At 51.1% G+C, this 26,067-nt stretch overlaps 2 protein-coding genes across 2 annotated transcripts in view; one reads left to right on the top strand and one right to left on the bottom strand.

The window, feature by feature from the left end:
* The window catches only part of URB1 (URB1 ribosome biogenesis homolog), a 68,561-nt gene extending 63,071 nt beyond the window's left edge, over positions 1-5,490 (top strand). Inside the window, exons 35-39 of the mRNA XM_032865434.1 lie at positions 1,141-1,250; positions 1,669-1,866; positions 3,066-3,307; positions 3,739-4,305; positions 5,166-5,490. Coding sequence (XP_032721325.1) covers positions 1,141-1,250; positions 1,669-1,866; positions 3,066-3,307; positions 3,739-4,305; positions 5,166-5,347 — 1,299 coding nt within the window. The 3' untranslated portion in view covers positions 5,348-5,490. The remainder of the gene's footprint in view (positions 1-1,140; positions 1,251-1,668; positions 1,867-3,065; positions 3,308-3,738; positions 4,306-5,165) is intronic.
* Positions 5,491-7,238: 1,748 nt separating this feature from the next.
* On the bottom strand, positions 7,239-24,371 carry MRAP (melanocortin 2 receptor accessory protein). The gene is made up of 3 exons (XM_032865435.1): positions 24,041-24,371; positions 9,247-9,346; positions 7,239-7,793 (listed from the first exon to the last, which is right to left on the bottom strand). Exons 1-3 carry the CDS (start codon positions 24,225-24,227, stop codon positions 7,664-7,666), a joined length of 417 nt encoding a protein of 138 aa, XP_032721326.1. The 5' UTR covers positions 24,228-24,371; the 3' UTR covers positions 7,239-7,663.
* Between the last annotated feature and the right edge of the window lie 1,696 nt (positions 24,372-26,067).

Raw genomic sequence — 26,067 nt, forward strand, 5'->3', positions numbered from 1 at the left:
GAGAGAATGAACGGGAAGGGGCAGAGAGGGGGAGAGAGAGAATCTCAAGCAGACCCCATGCTCAGCACGGAGCTGGATGGGGGACTCGATCTCATGACCTTGAGATCATGACCTGAACCAAAACCAAGAGTCAGACGCTGAGCCACCCAGGGCTGCCCCGTTTTTCTGAAGGTTTTATTTGCAAGTGAAATCTGTGCATTCTAATCCCAGTCTGGACATGACTGACCTACTAATGTGACATCAAGCTGACTTTCCACAAGGGAAAATGAGATCCCACGAGTGCCTTTCCTGTAGAGGCTGTGGGCTGGCACTCACTGCCATCTGTCCTCGGGTGATGTGCTGTTTGTCGTGGCCCCTTCTCTGTGGCTTGGCCTGCTAGTAGAGCTACCCAGTAACTGTGAGCCTTTGGAGCCACCAGAATGTCACTAAATGCAGAGAAGCTGTATTTTCCCAAAACTCGGCTAGGAAACAAGAGTTGGAGTCAAAACCAACAGTGTCAGAGCCAACGAGGGAACGCCCTCGACCAAGATCTCGTGTGTTCTAAAGGCCAAGGGTGGCCGGAAGGAGTAACTAGGTGAAGCCACGGTATTTGGATTAATTTGAGGCCCTGTCAGCTTTTGTGTCTGATAGTGTATAAAATGTGGGTAAATGTGAGCAGGTCAGAAGAGAGAAACACGTCGGAATAAACTGAATTTGGATATGATAGTTTTTTATTTTTTATGGCATAGGAGAACTCTAAAACGCCCAATTCACCGTTCAGGGGGCAGTCCCGTGTTTCTGTCTGCCTTTCCAGGTGGTAAAATGGAAGGGACAGAATGGGCCACTAGCTGTTTTTCTGGACGAAGAGTGGGTCCGTGTTCTCTCCCAGCCTCACATCTGGGCCATGTGGTTTCTGAGCCACGACTTGAGGCCCGTGGGTTGGTTCCTTAGGATGGGCTCGCAGGCGTGGGCTCCCCCAGGGTGGGCAGTGGCTGTGGAGTCTGTGTGTCCGGCCAGCATCGCCACCACACTCCCAGACAGGCAAGCTTCATCTGTCGCCGCCTGGGAACGGGACAGACCGTCATGTTGTTTAACTTGTTCTTTTGATCCAGTAAACTTGGTTTTCGTACTGAGAAGTAACTCTTAGTTTTGGGTTTTCAGAATTGGATTCTCGAAATTCTGCAGAACGCTGCCCGGGATGCCCAGTCCGCCTATGAGATCCTGCGGGACTATAGCCTTTTAACGTGGATTTTACACATCCTTGAGAGCAGGTAAGCACTTTGTGTGTGAGACGTGTGCTAGGTGGGAAGAAAGTGGGGTGGAGACCGTGGAGTCTGCTGCTGGCTTCGGTGTTGGTGGGAAATGGGCAGTAGAATCCAGTAGAATCCAGACTCTTCTCGTTGGGACTTCAGGGGGTGGTCCAGCTAGAAAGGAGAATCACGCCGCACCCCATCCCGTGCCGAAGCCTTGTTTGTGTGGCAGGCTCCCAGTTTTAACTTGGATGCTGTGCCTTTGGGGGCTGCGGTGGGGGTAAGCAGCTGGGATTGCTGGGGGCGGGGCCAGCCTGCCACCCACTGCCAGGTGCAGCCACCGCGGGCAGAGTCTTTCCCGTGGCTCTCCCACCCCTGCTCCAGCCAGAGTCACCAAAAGGAGAGGTCATGGCAGTGAGCATTCCGTACTTGGTTGCAGGTTTCTGGAGACCCAGCTGCTGTCCAACATCATCTCCTTGCTACACACACTGTGGGTAACCAACCTGGGGGACAAAGGAGAGGCGTTGGAGGGCCAGGCTTCCTGCCAGCCAGGGTCCCAGGAGCCTCAGAAGCTGCTTGCCCTGCACGTAGTCAACGAGTTCCTGTATGTTCTCGTTGCGCTCACAAGGCACCTGAGGTAAGCGCCTGCCCTACCATCACGGCCCCTAGCGTGGGGCCTCTGTGGACGTCCCCTCTCAGTGGTCCCCTCGGTCCTGGCTCCACAGGTGGGGCTGTGGGCCCGAGGGCTGCTGTCAGTCGTGGATGATGTCAGAAAATCTATTTTAGCTGTTTCTTCTTTTCTGCTTCAACTTCGGGAGGCTCCTTTTCACAACCCTGAGAACCTGACACTCTGGAAACCTAAAACGTGTCATAGCGGATCATTTTTAGCGGCAAACAACTTGATAATTTGATTCAAGCACTTCAAGTGGTGTCTTGTAGAAAGAACGTCTTTTCCATGACTTTAAACCTAAGAAAGGCAGGCTGTTCCCAGACTTGCCTCTGCCTTCGCCAGCCCGCACAGACTCACTTGTCTGAGACTCTCCTTGAAAATTCCAGTATTTCCATCTGGCTCCTGGAATAATGCTCCTCGGTTCCTCAGACTGCTGACTGCTCCCCAGATTCCACTGTCTTAGAGAAAATGCAGCCCGTGTGCTCGGAGTTCTGGCTTAGGGACGGAGGTAGTGCTCATTGGAGCCGGAAGAACTGATCGCCAATGGATGATAATCTCAGTGAAGACTTTCTTGATAAATCTGAGAGCATGTGGTCTTTGGTTGCTCTGAATTACGAAATCAGTGCCGACAGACCGCTTTCTTATTCCGGGGCTGTTGAAAGACACACTGGTGTTTGAGAACTGATTCCTATTTAAAATAATTTTTAATATTGTGTGGAGCAGCTGGTATTGAATTTTCAGTTCCAAGGTCAGGGCGGATTTCCTGCGGGAGCCCAGGTCTGGTTTGGCCGTGGGTGGGGCTGAGTCTGCGAGGCGGTGAGGCCCAGGGGAGTCGGCCGTCCTGTGGTGCTCAGTCAGGCGGCTGGTGCCCTGACCCTCGCGGCCTCTCCACCTCGCTCTCCCGGTTAGCCATGGTTTCCAGGAGATTTCTATGCCTTCAGCATGGAGGGGAGACTCGGGTCCCCACCGAGCCTCTGCTGGAGCGGCTTGCTTTTTCCTATTCTTTGTGGTGGGCTCCATGCCCCTGTGTCTGTTGTGAAGGGACACCCGAGTCATGGGTGGACCTTCGGCCCCTCTGGGTCTGTGGCATTGCCCAGCCACCCCGGTCCTGGACTGGAGGATGAGGAGGCAGCTTTTGCTCAGTTTGTGACATTGGCTCCCTACAGGCTGACCTTGGCGTCCGCCCAGCTGACCAGCTTCTTCACGGCGCTCGACTCCGTGCTCAGGTACCGGGCCACCGTCATGCAGGCCTTCAAGGACATGAACCGCTTCACCGTGAACGAGACGGTGCTGTCCACCAAGGACGTCCTCGTCCTCCTGCACAAATGGAGCCTCCTCGAGAGAGACGCGACGCTCCAGGAGGACCTGAGATCGGCCATTGAGAAACACCAAGTTAGGGAGCTCCTGAGTGAGTGTCGGGACCCGACGGTGTGGTGTTCCCCAAACTGTGCTCATGTTCCCCGCAGAGCCGCTGGCACTCGCCCTCTCTGAGCAGCGTGGCCAAAGCTGATGAGGTCCCGAGGGCGGGCCCCCCATCCTTGGGGAGACCTGGCTTGGAGCGCCCCCTGCCACTGTCATTGCTCGCAGGGAGGGCCAGCGGGTGGCTTTGGTTGTGGTGAGGACGGATGGGGTTTGTCCTGAGAGCAGTGGTGACCGTCATAGTCCGGTCCGGTGTGGAGCTCTTGCCGGGCTCCAGGGGTAGGAGCGTGTCCTGTGGGAGCCGAGCAGGGGCCAGCGCTCGGGACCTGTCCCTCTTCCCCCCTCCATTACCCACCTGCCCCGATCTGTGTGGGGAAGAGGGCGTCAGGCTCACTGCCTTCCTCTCTGGGTGGGTGACAGAGATGCTCAAGGACAAGAACAAGCCCGTTGTGCCTGCCCGAGCCCGAGGCCCACGGGGCCGGAAGAGGAGGCCCGGGGAGGCAGAGGAGACCGCTGACCTTGAGCCGCAGGCAGCCGCCCTGGAGACGTGCAGGGGCCTCCTGAGGTCCATACTGACCCACTGGGGGCCCGCGGATGGGGCCGCCCCCGAGAGCACTGCACCAGGCCTGGCGTGCGCTGCCATGTCCCTGGCGGTCCGCTGGGCACTGCGGTCGGCGGCGGAGTGTCCGCCGAGCAGGGCGGAGGCCTCAGGACTGCTCGGCTGGCTGAAGAGGCACGTTCTGCCACAGCCGGGGGTCGTGGCCGAGCTGCTCGGGGACAGCGCCGTGAGGAGTAGCATCTTCAAGCTGTACAGCCGGTTCTGCAGCGCTGGGGAGCTGGCAGGGCCCGCGCGGGGCCTGGCCTGCCTGTTCAGCGAGGTCCTGCTGCAGCTGCTGGCGGCCCAGGGCCCGGTGCGGAGCCCCTGCCACCCGGCGGTCCAGCGCCTCTGCCTCGCCTCCTTGCAGGAGGACGATGGAGCCACGGCAGGTGAGGTGCCGCGCGTCAAGCCTGTCGGGGACTCGGGATGTAGCACTCACGCGGCCGAGCCAGGGTGCCGGGCTTGTAGCTGCCGTTGGGCCCCGGACGTGAAGGGAGCGGAGGCCTTTGCCCTTGCTCTCAGGCGAGAGCCCAGGGGCGGCCGTGTGTATGTGCACAAGTGCCCCCTCGGGCCCACTGCGGGGCGCCAGCCGTCCTGCGTTCCCAGCCTTCCTCCTGCGACGGCTTCCTTCTCACGGGGCACGCGGGGTACACGTGGCTGCAGGTGCACGCGTGTGCGGACTTGCACGTGCACTCCCAGGCATGCACACGTACCGTCCTTCCCGCCGTCCTTTCCCCAGGGATGGGAGGGGAGCAGGAAGGGAGGATAGCTAAACCAGCAGCCCAAGCAGGTGACCTCCCAGGGGCAGGAGTGGGGGGATGACTTCTCTCGTCTGGATGCTTTCGGGGAGTTGAGTCTGGGCCTGGGAAACCCTGTCACCTCCCCCGTGCCATTGAGGAGATGATGTGAAATGATCTCAGAACCTCTCCTCAGACCTTAATTCTGATTCTCGGCACGGGTGGCCAGAACCAAGAAGAAACTTGGCTTGTAGTAGCTTTCCTTACATTTTACACACATTGATCAAATAAAAAGATTAATTTTAGAGTAAAGAAGATTAACCCCAAAGTTAAGCAAAGGCAAAATTAATTTTTCTTAAACATTTGCTCACCTCCTTTTGCCACAGTTCATTGGGCGTTGAGCAAAGCCCCTGTGTCCCCATGCGTGGGGGGAGGGGCATTGGGGGGAAGTGACCTGTTTTCCAGCGAAGTAGCCTGTGTCCTAATGGCTCTGTTGTCCACCTCTTCCTCAGCCACCGCAGCGTTCCTGGTGTCTCTGTACATTAAAGACATCTGGCTGGGGGCCCAGCGGCCAGACACCCTCCTAACCCATGTCCAAATGATCTGTGACGCCTCAGAGGACACGCTAAGTGGCAACGAGGAGGCTGTCGTCATCCTCTGCAAGGACATCGCTGCCTCGGTCCCCAGCGCGTGATGCCCTGCCTCCTGATACCTCCTGACCCCAGGTTCTAGAAGTTCGGTTGAGTCAAGGTTTTCATGCAGAAGTTCTGTCTGCGGTCACTGCGTTTCCTGACAAGTGACATTGACTCATTAATGCACCAGCAGGCACAGAGCGCACGCAGGATGGTCGGAGCTGTAGTGGGCGGGGGGTCTTCCGGGCCACAAGCCCGTTCAGTGTTCAGATCGGCAAGACCCTTCCTCTCGGCTTCATCACTCTCCAGAGAATACACGTCAAGTTGAGGTAACACTTCCGAGCACCGAAGAGATTTGTGCATGTTAAAGCCAAAATGTCCAAGAATACAGTACGTCAGGTAAAAGAGGGTGAAGAGAGATGTTTCAGCTTTTCTTCACGTGAGAAGTCTTACAGAGTTGTGTATAGCTTTGTGAGTGAATGAGCTCCTGCCAGTGTTAATTATTTTAGTACGTAAAAGGGCGTTACACTAGACCCTTACTGTGTAAAATGGGTTTGACCTCTACTTTGGAAAGAAAGCCTGTATTTTTTTTAATTGTTTCAAAGCGGGGGCTTGGGATTTTGTAACTTGTTAATAAACGTCTATTTTTGTTAGACGTTTGTGTTTTGCTTAATTGGTTTTAACAGGCCATTTTATTTCACAGAAATGTGCATTTTAGAGGTCAAGATTTGACTTTGTAAGGTTCTTATGTTAATTGGCGCAGCAGCTGACAAACCCTAGAGAATTCTGGCGCGTGCGGTTAGAGCTCCGCGTGTGCCCACAGCCCTCCCGTACGGTGTTGGGGGCTAAGTGGGGGGATTGATGCTTGGCCTCCGTCACAGGACCGCACAGCGGCCTTCCCAGTCCCTTGGCCTCAGCGTAAACGTTGACACTTTGATGTTCCTGCAGTGTTCCTTAGACTGGGTTCTGGTGGTTTTTCACGATTGAGGACTTTTGACCAGGATAAGGGTAGTGCTTGTCTGCCTCCAATCCCCTTACCCAGTCCAGGCTCCTTGTCTAGACAGCAGGGTGTGGCTGCCTCCCCTCCCCCACACCCCAAACACCTGAACAGTGTGTTTTGAGACCATTCCCAAATCAGACTTGTGCTTTTAGGTTCAGGTAAGAAAGTCCACGTGTTCTTTCTCGCCCCTTTGCTGTGTCTCTGGAGCTCCGTCTCCCCGCCCTCATCTTCCTTTCTAGCCCACTGCCCCCAGTCAGGGAAGCCAAGCCTGCCCCCATCTGGGGGATATTTCAGTCCACCTGGGGTGGGGTGTGGGTTCTGGGGCTTTGTGCTTTCTGTCTGCCAAGGCCAGGCTGTTGGGCACCGAAGGACTGGACCCTTCAGAGGACTCCGACCAGAGGTCCCGTAACATCACCCAGTTGACTCCCATCCTACCAGCTCAGAGACATCCCGTGACACCATTCCAGTGCACCCCTCTCCCCCTGGGTTCTGCCTTTTAAAGGCTTTGGGGAGGTCGGGAGTGTGACTTGGGTCCCTTGACTGCAGTCAGCGGGGCTGGTGGGGCCTGCACTGCCCTGTCTTAGTAATGGTGGGTGACAGCGGGGGATGGGGACGCCCTCCCTAGGTGTCCTAAAGAAGGTTCAGATCTGCCTAAAACTCAGGGTTGATAAATATTACAGCAGTATGGAGCACCTGGGTGGCTTGGGTGGTGAAGCATCAGACTTGGCTTCGGTCCTGGGATGGAGGCCCTTCCCCGCCGCCCCCCCCCCTCCCGTGATGCTCAGCAAGGAGTCTGCTTGTCTCCTCTCTCTCTGCCCCTCCCCACCTCCCCCAACTGCGCACGTGCACACCCACTCTCTCTTTCTTAAATAAATCTTTAAAAAACTATATCACAGCAGTAATAGTTGAAGCTAAAAAGTGGCCCAGTAATAGCAAGCAAATATTTTTTAAAATTAATTCGTATATATTTTATTTTCCACCCTTCCCAAAGTGAACGTAAGAAGTACGTTTGCAGGTAAAATGCACTGGAAATCAGCACTCTCTGGGGCTGCTTCCCTGTGCTAGGCGGGGTACTCTGAGCCCTGGGTCACGCATACTTGTGTCCCCTCGTAGAGTACATCCTGGCCTGCACTTCCGGCTGCACGTAAGTAGGCTTTCCAAAGGCAGCCGTGCGTTCAGGTTGGTTTGAGTTCACCGAGTTGCTGGTGTCACTTCTACAGTTGAGAGGTTCTGTCTTCAGGGGGAGGCTCACCCCCCTTGTTCTGACATCAGCTGATGCTGTGGGGGTCCCCGTCGAAGGCCAGTTCTGGGAGGAGAGCAGGGTGGGTCCAGGGGGCAGAGTGGGGCAGGTGGAGGGGCTCGTGGCCGCTGCTGCTGCTCAGGGCTGCGTGCTCTGCTGCCTGGGGCTCCGGCCGAGCTCAGTGGAGCCAGAGGGCTGCCCCCGGATGCAGAGGGGGAGGTGGAGGCTGTGACTCCAGGGGCATGTTGCGTGGTGTTGGGCGGTGTTCCTGTGGACAGAGCAGATGGGAGGCAGGCATCAAAGCTGGCGAGAGAACGTACTGGGTGCTTTCCTGTTGCGCCATCCTGCCTGCCCAGAACCCACAGAGAAGACATCATGGGACAAGAGCACCTCCGCTAAGGGAACAGACCCTGGGGGAGGGTCAGCCCAATTCATGAGGGTCACCACTGTGGAGCAATGGAAGATAATAGGCAGTGCTCAGTGGTGACCTTGACCCTCGGTCATTCCGTCTGCGGTCACATCTCCCTCCGTGTCCACTTACAATGGGGAGCAGGCATCTATCCACATGCTTGAGCGTGTAGCCCGTGCACCTGTGCCTCCAGCCAGACTCGTGTCTTAGCTAGAAATCCATCCTCTCTGATGCCTCTCCCAAATGTGAGGTGCTTGGGGCAGCAGGCATAGCCGCCTGGAGTGAGCCGGCCCACCACGTCCCACCTGCCTTCCCGTCCCATCAATGAAATGGGACCATCATCGCCTCTTAGCTGCCATCAGGATAACACGAGGTGACGCTCTGGTACAGAATCTGTCCCAGCTAGAGTAGTTCCAAGTAGTTCTAATTCTAACATGAATGAGGAGCGTCCGGAAGGGAGCCTGATAGAGCAGAGCCCTCCTTTCAGATGATGCTAGTGGAATTTTATATTTTTAAGCATAGAAAGAACAACTCCTTGGAGCAATGCAGCATCTCCTTCCCAAATCTTACAAACGACCCATTTGGCTCCCATGAGCATTCCGTGCCCATTGAAATGTCTGGAGAGCGCTTTCTTTGGTATCAGGGTAAAAAGCATTACCCATGTGCCGTGTAAGATGGTAGCCCTCAAGGCAGGCAGGACTCCTCAGCCCCGGCCGCCTGGGTGCCCACCGGATCAGGGAGCTTTCCGCCTCCCTGTGTGACCAAAAGGAGGCCTCCGGTTTAGCCGCTAAGGCACACAGTACGTATTCAATAACAGGTCGTAGATGCCTACATTTGGGTCCCCTTCTCCTGGTGAGTCGTTTGGCAAGCCCTAACTGCCACATGGGGTCATTTCGGCTCGGTTTTCTTTAACAGCTTAACGGAGCTATATTTTATAGACAGCAAAGTTCACCCGCTTAAATGGAAAATTCAGAGATCTTCAGTAGAGTCACAAGCTGTGCAGCCATCCGCACAGTCTGCCGTAGATTATTTCTGTCATCGGAACAAGAAGCCCCAGCCCCAGTAGCCAGCACTAATCTGCTTTCTGTGTCTAGATTATTCTAGATGTTTCATATCCGTGGAATCCTACAACATGGGGGCCTTTTGCATCTAGCTTCTTACACTTAGCGCAGCGTCTTGGAAGTGAAGGCGTGTCGGAGCGGGAATCGGGGATCCGTTCCTTTTCGTGACTGAACAGCACCCCGCGCTGTGGACCTGCGGTCCCTCACTGTTCAGCCCGTGGCTGACCGGTGCCGGCGCCCCCCATACTCACCTGCCCTGTGAGGAGCCTGACCAGGACATGTAGAGCAGGATGAGGAAGAGAAGCATGACGAAGGACACCAGGCTCACCCAGAAGGTGATGACGATGAAATCTGTGGGAAGGGGGGGTGCATCTCGGTGTCAGCGTGACGCCACAGAAGCCCACAGCTCCGGGCAATGGGGTCTGAGGAGAGGACTTGTCTCCTCTCCCAGCCTCTCAGCAGCCACCCCTGGGAAGACTTTTCCACGTGCACCAGGGCCGCAGCGAAGGGACTTTTTCCCAGAACAACTAGCGGCAGGCTCAGGTAGGGGATTTCGGAAGGAAAACCAGCCAGTGAAACGAAGGGAAAGTGGATTTGCTTTTTCAGCTGCTGCTGCTCCCTTCCTTCCCCTTCTCCTTCAGAGGGAGAAGAAAGGGCTGTGGGCAGCTCGTATGACAGCCAACCTCCCCTCCCCTGTGAGGGCAGCAGGGGCCTTTGGGGACTGCTCTATTAGGGGCAGCCTCAGAGACCCCAAGACCGAGAGATTTAGGAGGAGGTGGGCGAGACGGGGGTGCTGGAACGCTCCCGTGGCGGGCAGGGCAGAGCTTTTAACCGAGGCCTCACTGGCCCCTTTCTTCCAGGGGCACGTGGCCAATTTGGGGGCGAGGGACAGTGACAGGAGGGAAGATCACCCGTGCAGCCTACCCTGTGCCTGTATTTGTGGCCAGAGGTTGAAAGGACAGGAAAACTAGAAAACATAGTTAGCCTCTTGGGGGCCCTAGGTAGAACCTGACAGGCCAGGAGGAGCCGTCCTCCATGGCTCCAGATCAAGAACATTCTGCAGTTTGCGAGGCACTGTTGCAACACGGTAGTGTTTCTTGGTGATCGACGATGGCTATGGGCACAGTACACTATGCTCGTAATGAGTGTGTTTGAGGATCTTATCCCGGACACACTCGTGCCCCCAGGCCCGGATGCCCCCAGATGGACCTGCTAGACACATACACGTGTGAGCAAAGGAGGCTACTGAAGGCTGATCACCCCTCAGGAATTTATTAAGCACCCACTCATGCCAGGTGCCACCACGGGGTGTGAAGGATTCAGAGGGAGCCACAGGAGCACAGCGGAAATGGCTGCTCCCCTCTCTCCCGCATGCTCCTCCCGCTACAGCCTCCTCTGCACTCCTCCCAGTACTCCCAAGGATATGCCTGCCCAGACTTGCGCTGTGTTCTGTTAAACAAAAAATGCTTATGAATGGGTAAGCAAAAGAGGAAACAAACAGAATGAATGAATGAATGAATGATGAATGACTGAATGAATGAATGCAGTAGCTAGAGATTTGTTCGTCATCTACATAGAGCCGGAAGTGAAGGCCCCGGCGGTAAATAATGGCACTTGAGTAAAGGGTGTCACCTCTACTCTCCATGACCTGGGACAGGGAGGGAGAGAAACCGAAGGACTGTAAGAGTTCATCTTATACCTGGACAGCATCAAAAACAGTTACAAGGAAGAGAGGCAGTACTCGCCTAAGGAGTCAGACCCCCCGCTGCCTTGTAACGAAGCCTCAACAACTTGGCCTTCCCAACTCCAGAAAGACAAGGACAACGAAGACCCCCAGGCTGGCTCCCACAACCTCTCTCCTCTCTGTCCCTGACCTGAGAAACGCTGGTGGTGCCCCAGAACTCTGACCAGTTGTAGGGGTATATGGGCTCCCAGGAAATAGGGAATGATGTTGTTACTGTCTGCCCAAAACTGAAGGACTTTTGAAAAGGAGCCCCCGAAGTTCTCAGCATTCCTGGCTGCTCACTCATTATTCTAGAACACCTGCTTCGGCTCCACCGGCCAGTCACAATCTCTTTTATAACCCTTGGAGTGGGACGGAATAAATGCTTTCAGAAGTTTTGGTTTTATTCTGTGAGGATGTTTTGGATTTAGGTAGACACCACTCTGCTCTGTCTCCATGAAAATCATACAGGGTTTGAGATCTTCCCGTAGCTAGAGAAGTTCTGTCGGGGCCTCTAAGAAAACAGCTTCAGAAGTTCTGCCTCTGGGACACCCCTGCCCCTTCTCCTGGGCTCACACGTGTCTGTTTGGCCCGTGGTCAGTTATCTCCACATACTAAACAGGAAATGAAGTAACACCTTCCACAGAAAACAGTGTCTTCAGAGAAGTGAGATCTGAATTGTTTTCAGACTGAAAAGGGGGTCAGTAGCCACTGGCCATTTCCGGTACTAAATTCTCTTTCTTATGTTCTGTTGAAAGGGACGGCCAAAAAAAAAAGGGGGGGGGCTCTTTTTCCTCTTCCTACTGAAGATTCAGTCTAAGTGCTTGGAGAGAACATTTCGTTCCAGGTCCAGAGATGTCATTCCCCAGGGCTGGAAATTTCCAGTTTAAACATCCCTGAGCTTGTTTTTACAACAAGGAACCCTAGGCTGGCTTGACAAGGAAACTGGTCCAACCACGGAAAACCTTCCTCCCCTCCCCTCCCCTCCCCTCTCCTCTCCCCTCCTCTCCTCTCCTCTCCTCTCTTCCCCTCTCCTCTCCTTCCCTTCTCTTCTCCTCCCCCTTCCCCTCCCCCCTTCCCCTCCCCCTTCCTAATTTACTTCCTTTTTCTTCTTTCCCCTCATCCCGCCCCTCCTTCCTTCCTTCCCTTCTGAGCCCACAGGGGCAGAATGAGGGGAGCGAGGCATCCGCAGTTGGTCGACAAGAAGAGGTTCTGATGGAATGGTGCGGCTTCACACCTGGGGAGTTTCTCATCCTATCTTGGAGCTGTTCAATTTTGTGAACTGCTGAATCTCAGTTTTAGCATTCCTCCAAAAGCTACTAACATTTGGGTCCCAGAGTCCTATAGGAGATTCACTCCAAGATTTTTCCCTTCTTGGGGAACAACAACTGGGTTAAGGACCTAGGCGATGCAGGTGGGCGATTTTGAACTCAAATTCTGACTTGGCCATTTTCTAGCCGTGGGATCTCAGGCAATCTGAGATTTTTACATCTCTAAATCTATTAAATGGGGATGACTTTTAGGTGTTAGATAGACTTTTAGGTGGATTCAATAAAATAATATGCATATATAATGCCAATGGCACAGTTCCTTGTTTAATGGTTGTGAAATGATATATAAATAGAACTAAAATTATTTTTTCTGTTAAGAGGGTGTTGGGCAAGTGATACCACTGTGTTCTTCAAGCTCCACTGAAATGTGGGATATGAATAAAGGTAATCGAGGTACAGACTGCTAGTTGCAAATCCTCATGTTTGCAGGTTCTTACATAGTAAGAGAAGCCCAGCCTCTCACTGCCTGGAATACAGACTACATTTCCCAGACTCCCTTTCAGCTAGATATGGTCATGTGACAGGGTTCTGGCCAATGAGATGTGAGTGGGGCTACTGGACTGCTGCTAGACGTCCTCCTGCAGAGCCTGCTAGATTTCAGATAACATTGCATCCCTTCCTATTTCTGTATTCCATTTTGCTGGTGGGAACCTGGATGTGAATCCAGAGAAAGGCTGGGGTGTGAGGATAAGGGGCGGATCCAGGGGACGGCAGAGCAAGGAGCTGGAAGGAAGCTGTCTCTGAGGAACTCATGGAGCCGACCCAGCACAGGGTCCTGCAGACTTCTCTGTGAGACAGAAACCAGCTTCTCTTCCATTGGGTGCTGTTGACTGTAACCAACTTCTTCACTGAATCAGTAAAAAGAGCTGACTTTTTAAATGAGCGTACCCAAACTTACAAATCCAAATGAATGCTGACTTTCACAATAATCATCTTCTATCAGAGTCATATAAATCTTCCTAAAACAATACATGTTTTGATTAAACATCTATAAACATTTACCAAAGATTCATAAACATTTGTAAAGCTTTCTTTTGGGATTATCATCAAGGGCAAGCGTGCGTGCGTGCACACACACACACACACACACACACACCGGTTTTGCTACTTCATAAAATCATGTTTTATTTTCAACACCCAGGCGGTACCAATCAGCTCAGTCATCCCTTCCATTCACCTGATTGATTGAGGGTGACTCTTAAATATTTCCCCAAAGCAAATCCACCCTTGAAAGAGATACATAGTTTATCACTGTAGATGTCCCATAGAAGATGCTGTCACTACCACAGTCAGTTCCAAAAGAAGAGCCCCAAACAGTTTGGGAGCAATAATGGAATCATTCATGTGTAGCACCTCTAGCTGGGGCTACCTTGATGGGATATTCGTTCCGAGGTAAACAGTCTCATATCTTGTTTAAATCACTTTCTCTCTTTTAAACGTTTTTAAAAGATTTTATTTATTTATTTGGCACAGAGAGTAAGAGTGCATAAGCAGGGGGAATGGCAGGCAGAGAGAGAGGGAGAAGCAGACTCCCTACTGACCAGGGAGCCTGATGTGGGGCTCGATCCCAGGACCCCGAGATCACGACCTGAGCCAAGTGAAGACGCAAAATCACTTTCACTGTTTATGTCCTATCCACGAGGCTGGCCGTTTGCTGAAGAATTAGTTGTATCGGTTAAACTTGTAACATGAAACTGATTGCTCTGATGGGAGAAAAGAGTTACATGTAGGTGTCTGGCTCAATCTTTTCACCGAGTTCTCTGCCTTGTGTTCAGAAGAGCTGGGTTAGTGGTGTGTTTCTGTTCTGGGAGAAGCAGATGAACAGACTGCCTTCTGATTGAAGCTGCCAGAGCCAGCACATCAGTGGAAGTCGATATGAACTATGATAGATTTTTCCTAAGCCATAATTTAAAGGAAGAAGACGTATTGACCTGAGAAGCAAATAATACAGCGTGAAAGCCAGGCACTACCCAAAGGAAATCAATCCATCTTGCCGCTCCCTTCAAGGGAGCATCGGGGCGTATCTGGAGAGTCCTTGTGTTACAGTAATATGTGTTGCTATTGTAACATTGGTATATGGAACTGTTTTCCCCTAAGCCTAGCCCCTGAAAGGGGGACAGACAGCTAGAAAAGCAAACATACGATTCAGGCAGAGCCTCAAGAAACAGATTTGCATTTCCCACTTTGTCGACAGTGTTGGGGAAATTCTTAATCTTACCCTGAGACAGAAGTCATATCTGAAAATCACAAGGGTACAGATCCTTGTGAAGTCCCTCTAACAAAATCACACCAGATTTCAAGCCAGCCCCGGGAAAGAGCAACCCAGAGCCTTCCAGTCAGCACTGAAAGCTCCATAAAACATGTCTATCAGTCCCTGGATGTTTCCAGCACTCTGCCCAACCATGCCGGATAAATTCCAGTGTATGGGCACGAACACAAAAATCTTTAAAATCCTCCCTGCTTGTTAGGTGAACACCTGAGCCTGGGTACTTTTCCTTCTGTTTGCCTCCTTTTCTACTTGGTACAGAAGTCGAGCCCAGCCTGATCTTCCACATCTCAACCAACCACATCATGTGACCTTCTTTGTCTCACTTTAAAGCATCCCTGGCTCATGGCTCCATTCCCAGCATCCTTCTGCCTTTGATGTGTACCTCTGCTGGGAGGCGAAGAACTGGGAGGTGAATCTTTCTGATCTGTTCGACTGGGTCAGAGATCCAACCCAGAGGAACTGGCGAGGAGAGAAAGGTGCATTTGTTAACAGAGAAGCTCACCTGCTTTCTGCAGCGTGACCTCTGTCCCTCCTCACCCAGACTCATGCTTGCCTTACCCGACCTTCAAAGCCAAGTAACAGAGCATCTCTGAGCCCGCCAGAAGCTGCCTTTTGCCAGCTTTTTCATTACGGAAAACAAAATTGACACCGTGATAACAGTAGCACAGAGAGTGGATGGTAGAGATTTCTGGTTTTGCATGTGTGTGTGTGTGTGGGGGGGGTATTTGTTTGTTTGTTCTCTTAAAGATTTTATTTATTTATTTGATAGCAAGTGAGAGAGAGAGAGAGAGAGCGAGCAAAGAAGGAAAGAGAGAAGCAGACTCACTGCTGAGGAGGGAGCCGGATGCAGGGCTTGATTCCGGGACCCTGGGATCATGACCTGAGCTGAAGGCAGACGCTTACCCGACTGAGCCACCCAGGTGCCCCTGTTTGGTTTTTTTTTTTTTAAATAAACTTCCTTGAATTCAAATACTGTGAACAAAAGTAGGCGAGATAACTTTACTTGACATAGAACAGAAGTTTTTCTCCTCAAGTCCACTGCTTGTACCAGCAAAATACAGGAATCATTCTATATGTTCAAAAATAGAAATTTCTAGAACACCATGCAGTTGTTTACAAAATCCTTGTGAAAGAATATTTAACAACACAAGAAAACAAAATATTGTCAAGTCGGTAAGAGCAAAATACAAAACAGCAATATACAGCCGGGGGTGCCTGGGTGGCTCAGTGGGTTAAGCCTCTGCCTTCGGCTCGGGTCATGATCTCAGGGTCCTGGGATCGAGCCCCGCATCGGGCTCTCTGCTCAGTGGGGAATCTGCTTCTCTCTCCCTCTCCCTCTTTCTCCGTCCTTCTGCCCCTCCCCCCCCCAAGTTCATGTGTTCTTTCTCAAATAAATAAATAAAACCTTAAATGTGTATATATATATGGCCGGATCCTATTTGAAATATCCCAGATCCTATTTGAAATCTCTAGGGGAGACAGGATGGTCATAGTGGACTCTGTAGAAAGGCGATGTTGTGGATTGACTATGTTCCCCCACCTCCCAGGGCGGAAACCCTCATCTCCAGACGGATGGTGTTTGAAAGTGGGGTCTTTGAGAGGTAATTAGGTTTAGAAGAGATCAGGAGGGTCTGGCAGCATGACAGGATTAGTGTCTTTGTAAGAAAAGGAAGAAACCCTCCCTCTCACTCTCTGCCTTCCCCTCTTCCTCCTTGCCTGCCTCCCTCCCTCCGTCTCCCCTCAACCTCCTGCTGCATCTCCCCCTCCTCTCTCCTCCATTTGCAGGCCTGGAAGAAAGGCCCCGTGAGCCCACAGTAAGGTAGTGGCTGTCTACAAGGCACGAAGCAAGTCCTCACCTGACAGCAAATCTGCTGCGACCTTGATCTTCAGCTCCCAGCCTCCAGGAATGTGGGAACTGAATGTCTGTTGTTTAAGCTCCCAGTCTATAATATTTTGTTACAGCAGCCTGAGTAGACTAAGCTAAGTTTGACTGCTTCAAATCTACTTTGGGGATGCTTCTCTCCAAGGGATTTTCTTTCGAGACGGTCGATCTCTTACCCTGTATGAGAGGGTAGTTGGTACCCTGCAAAAGGGCCACTCCAGGGCGCTCTGCACGTGTCCTTTGCAGTTAGTGGGACACAAAGGACAGGAGTCTGTGCTCGAGAAAATCTTGAAAGCCAGAGACAGGGCAATCAGCATTAGCAGAGCAGAAAGAGCATCCCCCCCACCCCCTGCCACAGAAGATGTCACCAAGGTCCTGCCAGGAAAGAAGGAGCCAGCTTGACTTGCTGTCCCCCACCCCCAGGGAAGAGGACACCCCTGCCTGGACCAGCGCCAGTCCAGCTGGGGGGCAAGGCAGCCAGTGAAGAGGCCAGTGTACGAGTTCACTCAAGAAGTAACAGCAGCTACAGAGGAAAGTCACTTTCCCACACACAGGTTGCCGGGGTGGGTGACCACTGTCCCAGGGAACTCACAAGGACCCCCGCTGGCCGGTGCTGATGGGAGGGGAGAGGCAAGATTGACAGGATCAGAGTTCTGGAGTCAGGTCTCGGGCCCCACGGGGAGTGGACACTGCTGGGACACATCACCCTCCATGGCCCAGCTGCTGTGCCTAGTCGCCTTCCAGATCAGAGTCTGAGCTGCCTCGCCGACAGACCCCACTGTCCTCCCTGCCCCTCACCACGTTCCATCCTTCCTGCTCCAGTGAACAGGGGTCCCAAACCAGGAGGGGACCCAGGCATGTCCGTTTGCTTAGGCTGCACTATGATAAGAACATTTGTGGTTCCTTAAATTCATCTGCCCAATCCTAATGCCCAGGGGGGTGGTATATGGCACTGGGGCCTCTGGGAGCTGCTTAAGCCACAGGCGGAGCCCCCCTGTGAATGAGATCAGTGCCTTTACAAGACAGGCTGCAGAGCGATGCCCTCACCCCTTCACCCCCTGGGAGGACACAGCAAGAAGATGTCAGCCCCGAAGCAGGAGAAGGCCCCTCTCCCAAACTCAACTATGTTGGGGCCTTTGTGTTAGACTTCCCAGCCTATAGAACTGCGAGAAATACATTTTTGTTCTTCATAAGCCCCCAGTCTATAGTATTTTGTTATATTAGCCTGAACCAATGAAGACAGTGGCTTAAAAAAGAGGAATTTAGTTTCTCACAATTCTGGAGGCTGGAAGTTGGTCCTTCCTAGGCTTTGTCCTTCCTGAGAACTCTCTCCTTGGCTTGTCCTCACACGGTCTTCCCTCTGTGTGTGTCTGTGTCCTCATTTCCTCCTCTAAGGACACTGGTCATATTGGATTAGGACTCACCCTTATGACCTCAGAATAATTTGATCACCTCTTTAAAGACCCCCTTCTCCAAATACAGTCATGTTCTTAAGTACCGGAGGTTAGGATTTTGATATAGGAATTGGGTTGGTGGGGGACACAGTCCAGCCCATCACACCAAGGAGGGACAGAGTTGGGGGACGTTCAGACCTCAGTGGAGATGTGGTTTGGCCACTGGATAGCAGAGATGTTGAGCTGGTCTGGAGCTGCTGGACAAACGAACGACCACCCTCCAGAGCACCAGCAGGGTGCAAATGACCAACAGCTGGTAGGGGTCCCCTTGTCAGGGGCTTGTGACTTCTGTCCCCTGTGGGCCACGGAATGCCTAGGGACCTCAGTTTCCAGGTCAAGATGGCTGCAGAGAGGTTATTGCCACGTGAGGCCACAAGATCTTAGAGGGACTGTGTTTGGGGCCAGTGACAGGGGCCGACTGCCCCACATGTCCTCACTCATCCCCACTGACCCCCAGCCACAGCCCAACCCTCCTACAGATCCCCCACCCCCAGGGCCCTGTCCCGAGAAATCTTAACTCCCCAGCTCACTTTAAAGGAATCCCATCATTTATCACAGAGTGTATTTTGAAGGCAGTAAATTGATAACTGACACAGTTATCCATCATGAAAATTAATGGTGTGTGCAGGAGCTGCCTACTTCCCATTCGTTTATTAATCCATCCCACAGAGATCATGCCGGGCACCACTCAGGAGCTGGGGCTAGAGAGAGCAAGACAAGAGGAAGGTTCCCACTCTGTTGGTTCCTCCTGTCTGCTAACAGTCTGCCCACTAATCATGTCTAGTGTCCTGGAAAGAGTCCCCAGAGATCAGAGCCTGGAATTGAAGTCCCAGCTCTACAAATATTTCGCTGGGTGACCTGGGGAAAGTCACTTGGCTTCTCTGGGCCCCGGGACCCCCTATACGTATATTCTGATAGCTGCAACACTACAGCACCCTAATTTATTTATGCTGACCCCTCCCTCCTAGACTGTCAACTCCCGAGGGTAGAGATCTTGGCAACTGTATGTTTCCAGGGGTGGCATGTGGCTGTTTCCTGCCTCTGTGTCACCCGCCACCCACCCAAACCTCAAATTTATATATTCGCCAGAGGGATATTCTTAGCAAGCAAATTGGACCTTGTCTCTTCTCTGCCTACAATTTTAAATGACTCCCTGAAGCTCCCATGAATTCTCTGAGGCTGGCCTGCAAGAATTTCGTCACCATGTCACTCTTCCCAAAAAACACCCTCCATGTAGTGCTTGCCAGAAGCACCTCTTGCCTACACCGAGTGTAACTGGTCTACCCCACCCAGGGCCGCCCCTCTGTGGATCGGGCAGAGTCCCTTTGGGTCTTTTGATTCAGCTTAGTCCATCTTCCCTGTGAAGCCTTCCTTGTGTCTTCCCTCTCTGAGCTCTGCCGGCCACTTCTGCAAATCTCCAGCATAACACCATGAATCACGTAACAGCTTATTAAGGATGTGTACCTGCCACCTTACTGGAAATGGGGAAAGTTGAATGTACACCGGGTGTTAGATGACACTGAGGCCCCATTATTGCAATGTTTAGATACAGTGTTATGTTCTCACTTGTTACTATCTTACTGGGTTTGGTGGAGGGATGTTGTGATATGTGTAACCTGCTTGGAAATACAGCATCATCGTAAAATAGATAACAATGATCATAAAATAAAATCGTTCTCGAGAAAAATCAGGGACAGGGATTTATGCCTCCAGCTGCCCATGCAATGCCTGGCCTATCATGGATAGTTACAAAATTTTGATTGTTGAGTTAATCGTGAGCAAAAGTAAGAAGATAAGACAGGTATGGTGAGCTAGTCCTCCAGACTAAGCTGATGAGCTATGGGGAAACATGATGGAATTTTGTGAAAATAATGAGTGAACACCTCACGCTGGGGCCCCCCTGCCAGTGCCCCTGTGCCCATTCATCACTCTGGTGACCAGGTCTCTAGACGTCCTGCGGTGGCTACTGTTCCCTACCCCGGGGGCTCCCAAGTTCCCTCTACACCACTAAAGCTCCTCCTCCGATAACCAGCTTGGCTGACACACCACAATGGTTAATTTTATGTGTCAAGTTGACTGGGCTCAGGGATGCCCACACAGCTGGTAAAATGGGAGATTCTCGGATGTGTCTGTGAAGGTGTTTCTGGGAAACATACATCCATACATCCTCCTGGTGCAGTTCTTCCTGGAGAACTCGGATAGAACCACCATACTGGGAGTATCTCTGTTTCTGGTGTCAGGAGATGATCAACCTCAAGGTCATTTTTGTGGTCTTGGGCTAACCCACCATATATTTCTTTCTGCCACGTGGCTCTGTGAATGGGCAAAATGGCCTGCTTATCAAGAGAGTCCTTGTCACGATGAAGACTTAGTGAAACAAGCCAGTCGCAAGAGGTCACACAGTGTATGGTTCCACTTAGGTGAGGCGAGATCTAGGTCAGTTCAAGCTGCTATAACCACAGTTTAGAAAAAAAGAGGGTCCCTGTCCAAATGAACTAAATGTTTATAATTCTGCCAAATTGCCCAGAGCATGGAGTTATTGTCCCCAACCTCCAGCAGGCTCCAGGTCCTTGTCCCCCGTTACCCAGCTGAGCTCGTCCCTCCGCTGGAAAGAACAACCACTTGCCACCAGCTGGGCCCTGCCCGATGCAGTCACCGACAGGCCCAAGGAGGAGAGAGGGAACTCAAGGGAGTTCTCAGTTTCCCATCAGGAGTTCTTACAGACAGCATGCGGACAAGGAGTCCCTTTGTGTGTGCGCACAGGTGTGTGTGTGCGCGCGTGTGTGTGTGTGTCTGTGTGCATACAGATGAAAAGATACAGAGAAACCCTAGTCGGCCAGGCACCAAAATGCTAACACTGATGGTTCCCGAGCAGCAGAGTGAAGTAATTTGCTGTCTGAATCTTTTACTAAGAGCATATGAATCTTTATTTTTTTTTAACCTTTAAAATAAACATTTTTAAGGGGGCCTTGGTGGATTAGTGGGTTAAACAGTTGACTCTTGGTTTCAGCTCATCACAGGCTCCTGGGGCCCTGGAACCAAGCCCTGTGCAGGGCTCCATGTTCAGCTGGGGGGTGCGCTTGATATTCTGTCTCCCTCTGTGCCCCCCCCCCCCGACTCATGCATTCACATGCTCACTCTCCCTCCCAAATTATTAAAAAAATAAACTTTATAAACCTGAATTATAAATGTTCCAAATATGTAGAGAAATACAGAATATGTGTCCACCAAATATTTGCTTCAGATCATTTTACAAAAAAAGGATATTAAATGATTACAGGTAAAGTTAGAGCCCTTCCCATCTTCCTGGTCTTCTGCTCCAGGGGAAACTGATGTATGCTGTTATATTTTCCCATGTGCGTGCACCCCCCTAAGAAAGAACATACGTATTTTTATATTTACAAGTTACTATATATTAATTGCATCATTAATTATAACAAATTCATTGGTATTTAAGGAGATGTCGTTATAATCAATAGGATCATGAAGCATGAATGGAAGTTAATTCCATAGGATGTATATCATGGCTTTTTTTTTTTTTTTAAGATTTTATTTATTTATTTGACAAAGAGAGACCTAGCGACCGAGGGAACACAAGCAGGAACAGGGGGAGAGGGAGAAGCAGGCTTCCTGAGGAGCAGGGAGCCTGATGCAGGGCTTGATCCCAGGACCCTGGGATCATGACCTGAGGTGCAGGCAGCCGCTTAACGACCGAGCCACCCAGGTGCCCCTGGCCCATTGCTTTTTACCTCATGATACTTTAGCAGTTTGCTCGTCTTGTCACATGCAGATCTGGCTCATGTGCTATAACTACTCTGTATTACTGGTGATAGTAATACAATCATAACTCGTGTATCCCTCCTCCTGTTGATGGATATGATGTCCTTCCCAATTTCTGACTATCACAAACAGTGCTGCAGTGAACGCTGAAATATGCATATCCTTGTGGGCGCGTGCAAGGGTTCCCTGAGGGCGCCTGGGAGAGGGACGCCTGGTTTATGCCTTGTGAGCATCCTCAACTTGTCTGGTCCTCGGCAACTCCGCTCTCCAAAATGGTGAACCCGGTTTTCATCTCATCCTCCGCGTCTGGCAATACTCATTTCTCTACTTCCTCCCCGGACACTCTGAATATCCATGTCTTCATGCTTGAATGCCCGGAATATGTCAGACATTCATTCCCCTGCCTTGGAGCCTTGGTCCTTGGTATTCCCGCTGCCTGGAAGGCTCCGTCCAGGGCCATCCTCAATGCCTGATCTCTCACCAGCTCACAGGTCACCGTGGGGAGGCCTTCACCCACCAGCCTAGTCAAGTGTGCAGTTCCTCTTTGCACCCCCGCTCTACCTCGCTATCCTTCTAGTTTTATTTTCCCAACTGTTGTATTTTTTTCATATTCATGGTGAATTAGAGACTGCTTTGAATTGTTAACACCTTTCTAATTGCAAGATGGGTTTTGATTCCCTCCTCCTGAATCTGGCCTGGCCTTGGTAACTGATTTGCCCAAAGTCACAGAGCTAGTGAGTGACAGAGCTCAGATGGGAACGGCAGCTGACTGGCTTGGGAGCCCATGTGCCTGGCCTCTAACCTGTGGGTCACTGCCCCCCAGCTGACCCTCTAGAGCGAGCTAGACAACTACCCAACCAGGACATAAAGAGCCTAGCACAGAGTTTTTGTCTAGCCTGAAACTTCTTTTCCAGAGAAAGCAGATATTAAGTTCAGGGAACACCTAAAGACTGAACTACATCAGAAATAGAAGTCAGAAGGAGTAGCTCTCTCTATGGGTGTCGAAAGCTCCTGACATGTAGGGTGTCTGAGGGGACCCAGCAACTGAGCTCCCCCTAAGTGTCCTCACTGAGATGGTCTTTATGGCATTGGGGAGTTTGGGGAGGAGTTACTTATTTGCCTTCGTTTGTATGCCCACCACACTATAAATTTGTATCTCAAGTTCACATGTGCAAGAAAGAACATTTTTTCTTTTCAAACTTCACACACAGCTCACATCAGCCACCTTTCCCAGAAATGGAAGTTGTTTGTGGGTGACTGAATGGGGCAGAAGGCTGAGACTGTAGGTTCGAAGGTTTTAAAGTTGCAAAAACGTGTCGCTACTCAAAGCAGGGGAGAGAGCTTTGGAGCCTGGGGGTGGGGGGCGACCAAGTGGGGGTGTCTGGCCCACAAAAGGATGGAAGTGTCCGAAGCCAACACAGAATTGCACTTAATTCATGTTCATTTAAAAAAGACTCTCCTGAATACAAATCTACATTTTGAAAACAAAAGAAAACAACAAAATAACAAAAAAAAAAACCCAAAAAGCCGAATCTACATTTTGTCCAGATCTCTATGTATCCTAAAGTTCTGAGCTTCTGATGATACATATGAATGGGCTTTTTTTTCAACCCTGACACGTTCTCCCTAGAACTCTATGTCTTCCTTACTGTGAGCTGTATGTGCAAAAATCTGCATTTTAATTTCATGAGTATATACCTTGCATCAGAAAACACACCAAACCTATTGTTCCCACTCCAAAAAGCTTTGGTGCCATGTTGGGGCAGATACGGGAGAGCAGCTGGCCTCCTGGAAGTCGTAAGGGAAACTGGAAACAGGAAGCCCTCCTAACAAGACATTCTAGATGACTTCCTCCAAGGGCTCAGCCAGGGATCTGCCTTTTATTAGCAATAACATCCAAATGGATTTCAGTGTTGAGCTGGTGTGTGACCACGTTTCTCTGGCTTTTCATACGAAAAGCATCCTGTTCCTTCCAGTGACTACACTTACTTTTTGTCAGATTTTGTGGTTGTAGGGCGTGAAATACCCGAGAAGCCCGACACGTGGGGCTAGCAGAGAATGGGTCCCCAGTATTTGGACTTTGTTTTGTCTTGTTTCTCATAGTCATTTCCTCAGCTAACTTGTTATCTTGACTCAGTAGCTGGAATAACCAGAGACAACTGTTCCCAAAGCACCAACTGACCCAAGAGAGAAAGACTGAGAGAGAGAGATGAGCAAAAGGAGGTTGGTTTGTTCTGGTGGTCCTACCTGAGACCATGAAGATTAAAATTGGTGGGTATTTTCATAGAAATTAGTAAGTCATTTATCTTAGGGGTGGACACAATGCAACATTCAAAGAAATTCACCTAGCTCATAGGAAACCCAGACAAATCAAACTCCATCAAGGAACTCTATCTTAAAACGCATGTTCTGCTCCCAAGGTGTCTGAGTTTCTTCCCAGGTTAGTTTCAAGCCTATTACAGAAGATAACAGATACCATTTGACTCCTGTTTCCTTCTATCTCTATGTACAGGGTCAAGTTTGGACTCATCTTTGACACCTGTTGGAGCAGGAGGTGAATGGATAAAGTCTCTTGGGCCAACCCCCCGGGCTCTGCCTCAACTCACATTTGTTGGCTTTCAGCTTCCTCTCATCAACGGGAATGAGGTCCAGGTAATCGAGGTAGTACTCGTAGCCGTCATAAGGGCTGGAGGCGTTGGTCTCGTTGGCCATGTCTGCGGCGCTGGCGGGCGGCGCATCCGAAGCGAGTCCAAGCCCTCGGTGGGACTGGCCAACTGATTTCCGTAAAGTCATCCAAGTGTGTCTGTGGGTCTCCGGGCTCAAGGCCTGCCCACTTATCAGAACTGTTTGGCTGGGAGAAAGGCCAGGGGGCTGTGCCTGACATCTCAGCCCCCACGCAGAACTTTCCGCCCCGCCCTCCTTGATAAAAGTCCAAGACAAACAGAGCTGCGAGGCCGGAGTCTGGGGTTTGCAGCCAGGCCTGAGCGTGCCCCTCCGCGTAAGAACAGGAAAACGGGTACCTGGGCCCCTTGAAGGACAAGGTGCTGAATAGGACTCTTTGCTTTAAGACTTTAAAAAGTAATCAGACCAAAATGAAAGGCTGGCGGTGCCCTTGACTTACATTAAGGCAGTTCTGGGCCCTGTTGAGCAACCAGCGAATCGCTGACTTAGACCGAGTATCTAAGGGCAGAAATTGACTGATGTCAACCCTGAACTTGTAGCCTCTCTCGTGTACGCAGAGCCAATTAATTAAACCGAAAGAACCCTCTCGTCCCGACTGAGAACACCTCCCAGCTTTTATCTAAAGTCCCCAAGAATGAACCAGTCAGCGGCATTTGTTTCGACGGAAGAGGCTGTTTGCCTGGACCAGACTCCCACGCGGATCCGGCTCTTAGGCAATAGGGCCGGAGGGTTCACGCAGCCCTTGGCTGACGACAGGGGCGTTTGTGCAGGAAGAGCCTCAAAGTTATCCCTTCATTTTTCTAAGAGCCACGGATGCGATCGAGGGGAATATTCCAAATATTTGGAATGAGCAGGACTGAATGTGAGAGGAGCCTCTGAGAATGTGCAAGGAACCCCAAATTCCCAGAATGATGCAGCCTTTCCCTCCAAGACCCCAGCTGGTAGTGTTACTGTTCTACACTCCAGAGGAAAGCTGAGCCGTCCTTGCATGCGTGTCCCCATGTGCATTTGTCCAGGACTCACTGTATCCCCAGCCCGGTACTAAAGCTTTTGCCGGGACAGCAGGTTTGATGTGTCTGACTTTGCAGGATGTGTTGAACAGAAAAATTCTACCAGCTCTTCCTTAATTTGGGTTGTATTCATTTTTATACATTTCAGCTAGATTACGTTTCTCTGTCCAAGTCACTATATAATATTTTGCTTTTCTCATTCTGAATTTAGAAGTTTGAAAGGTTGGAGTTGAGGGGATTGGCAAGACCGGCAGGTGGAGGGGCACCTGGGTGGCTCAGTTGGTTAAGTGTCTCCTTCAGCAGATCTTGATCCCGGGATCTGGAATCGAGCCTCAAGTTGGCCTCCCTGCTCAGCGGGGAGCTTGCTTCTCCCTCTCCCTCTGACTGCAGCTCCCCCTGCTTGTGCTCTCTCTCAAACAAATAATTTTTTTAGAAAACAACAAAGATTAACAGGTAGACTGGATGTAGAGTGTGAGAGTAGCTGAGTCAGGTGGGAATGCTTGCCTCTCTGTCTGCCAGTTCCTAAACCATCCTCCATCTTGGCTCCTTCAAGTTTAAGTTCCCCTTGGCCGAAAACAATTTCTGGTCCTGCCAGGCCCCAGTGCCCTTCCCTCCTCTCTATTCCAATCACATGAACTTGTCATCACCACCACCCTTTAAAAATTATTTTAGGGATGCCTGCCTGACCTCAGTCAGAGGAGCATGTGACTCCTGATCTCAGGGTCAGGAGTTCAAGCCCCATGTTGGGTGTAGAGATTACTTTAAAAAAATAAAATCTTTTAAAAATATTTTAAAATGGGGGAATAACTTACAATAAATTAAATGCCTAAATTTCACAGATACAGCTTGACAAATGTCACATACACACTCCACACACTTACACACAACCATCACTCACATCAAGATAGAGAACATTCCAGTGCCCGGGCAGGCTCTGTCAT

This window comes from Lontra canadensis, unplaced genomic scaffold (genome assembly GCF_010015895.1).
Source record: "Lontra canadensis isolate GAN:19392208 unplaced genomic scaffold, GSC_riverotter_1.0 scaffold29, whole genome shotgun sequence".
Taxonomy (NCBI): Eukaryota; Metazoa; Chordata; class Mammalia; order Carnivora; family Mustelidae; genus Lontra; species Lontra canadensis.

Bases quoted from the DNA above. Each gene is read 5' to 3' on its own strand.
- MRAP (XM_032865435.1), bottom strand. From the start codon at position 24,227: ATGACTTTACGGAAATCAGTTGGCCAGTCCCACCGAGGGCTTGGACTC. The intron at 9,347-24,040 runs GTGAGTTGAGGC...CCCTTCCCACAG, and splicing joins GAAGCTGAAAGCCAACAAAT to ATTTCATCGTCATCACCTTC. The intron at 7,794-9,246 runs GTGAGTATGGGG...CTCTGTCCACAG, and splicing joins TCAGGCTCCTCACAGGGCAG to GAACACCGCCCAACACCACG.